The sequence below is a fragment of the Calidris pugnax genome, unplaced genomic scaffold, assembly GCF_001431845.1.
Source record: "Calidris pugnax isolate Ruff unplaced genomic scaffold, ASM143184v1 scaffold2337, whole genome shotgun sequence".
Taxonomy (NCBI): Eukaryota; Metazoa; Chordata; class Aves; order Charadriiformes; family Scolopacidae; genus Calidris; species Calidris pugnax.
In genome coordinates, this window is record NW_015092532.1 from 1 (window position 1) to 1,559 (window position 1,559).

Sequence of the window (1,559 nt, forward strand, 5' to 3'; positions counted from 1 at the left end):
GGGACGTGCTCAGCTCCTCTCTGTCCTCTTCAGGGCTCTGATGGTCTCCCAGGACCTCGGGGACAACCCGGGGAACCCGTAAGTACCTGCTGCTGGCACCAGGAGCCACCAGGTCTGGCTTCCCCCCCCCGAGCCCTAGGAGCTGGGGGGGGGCAAATTTGGCCACCATTTTTCTCCCTGTGGCTTTTTGGAGGAGGGATTTGAGCACCGGACTCCCCGACCCCCGGGGAATATGGGGGGGCTGGGGTCAGTGCTGCCATCTGAGCCCCCTTTTCTGTCCTTGGCCTTAGGGTGCACGAGGCCTCATGGGCTCCCGGGGGTCTCCTGGCCCCCCCGGACCACCGGTATGTCTGTCTGTCTGTCTGTCTGTCTGTGTGTCCCCCCCCCAGCTTGGGGACAAGAAGCTTTTTCTCTGTCACCCTTCAACCTGGGCAGAGCTTGGGGTGGTATCACCTTGGGGTGCAACATCACCCTGACCCTCCCTCCTTCCCCCTCAGGGTGCCAGTGGCATCGACGGAGCACCAGGACCCAAGGGCAACGTGGTGGGTGTCAGTGGGAGCCCCCCCAGGGAGCCCCCACCCCCAATTAACCACTTAGAGACCGGGATGGTCCAGGGAGGGGGAGGCAGGAGTGGGGCCAGAGCTGGGGTGCTCCTGGGGGGGTGTGTGGGGCAGGAGGGTGCACCCCGGGGGGGGGTGGCACATCTTAGGGTCTGAGAAGGTCTTTTTATGCATTAATGGACTCTCCTTGCCCCCCCCAGGGAATCCCTGGGGAGCCAGGCCCCCCGGGACAACAAGGGAACCCCGGTCCTCAGGTATGTGGAGGTGACGGGGGGTGTCCCCGTGGGGCTGGGGGGCTGGGGTGCTCCCTCAGTCCCTCCTCAGCCCCCCATGTTTTCTCTCCTAGGGTCTGCCCGGCCCCCAGGGCCCCGTGGGGCTGCCGGGGGAGAAGGTGAGTCAGGATCTACCACAAATGGGGGGGGGTCCGGAGCTGCCCCGACTCTGAGTGGGTGCTGGGGAGCCACAGGGGGTGACCCCAGTCCCTCTGTGTCCCCAAATGTCCTCCTCTCTCCCAGGGCCCACCGGGAAAACCAGGAATACAGGGTGTTGCTGGGGCCGACGGGCCTCCGGTGAGTACCCGGGGGGGGGTGGGGGGTCTGTGGGGTCAATCCTGTCCCCAACAGAGTGGGGACTCCAGGACAGTGTCACCATCCCACCTTTTGCGTGTCCCCACAGGGTCATCCTGGCCGAGAAGGGCCAGCTGGAGAGAAGGGCCTCCAGGTAAGGGGGCTGACACGCCCCCCCCACACCCCTGCCCCACACCCTGGGTGGGGAAAAAGGGTCCTTTTTCCAAGGAGGGGGTGTCCCATTTTTGCTGATTCTCTCTCTGTCCCCAGGGCCCTGTGGGTGCCCCTGGTCCTGTCGGTTATCCGGGACCCCGTGGGGTGAAGGTAAGTGCAGCCTTCCCTTTCTGTGGGGCTCGATTTTGGGGGGGGCAGTGGGGTGTCCCCCAGATTGGGGTCTCCCCTCAGACCCCTCTGTGTCTCTGCAGGGAGCTTT

The 1,559-nt window shown here is 65.1% G+C and overlaps 1 protein-coding gene across 1 annotated transcript; it reads left to right on the forward strand.

Annotated features, from left to right (window-relative positions):
- Positions 1-290: 290 nt before the first annotated feature.
- On the forward strand, positions 291-1,450 carry LOC106900506 (collagen alpha-1(XI) chain-like; the record flags this gene model as incomplete). Its single annotated transcript, XM_014962593.1, has 7 exons — positions 291-344; positions 498-542; positions 761-814; positions 907-951; positions 1,076-1,129; positions 1,236-1,280; positions 1,397-1,450. Coding segments are annotated over 7 exons (351 nt in total), but the record flags the coding sequence as incomplete, so codon positions are not given.
- Positions 1,451-1,559: the final 109 nt, after the last annotated feature.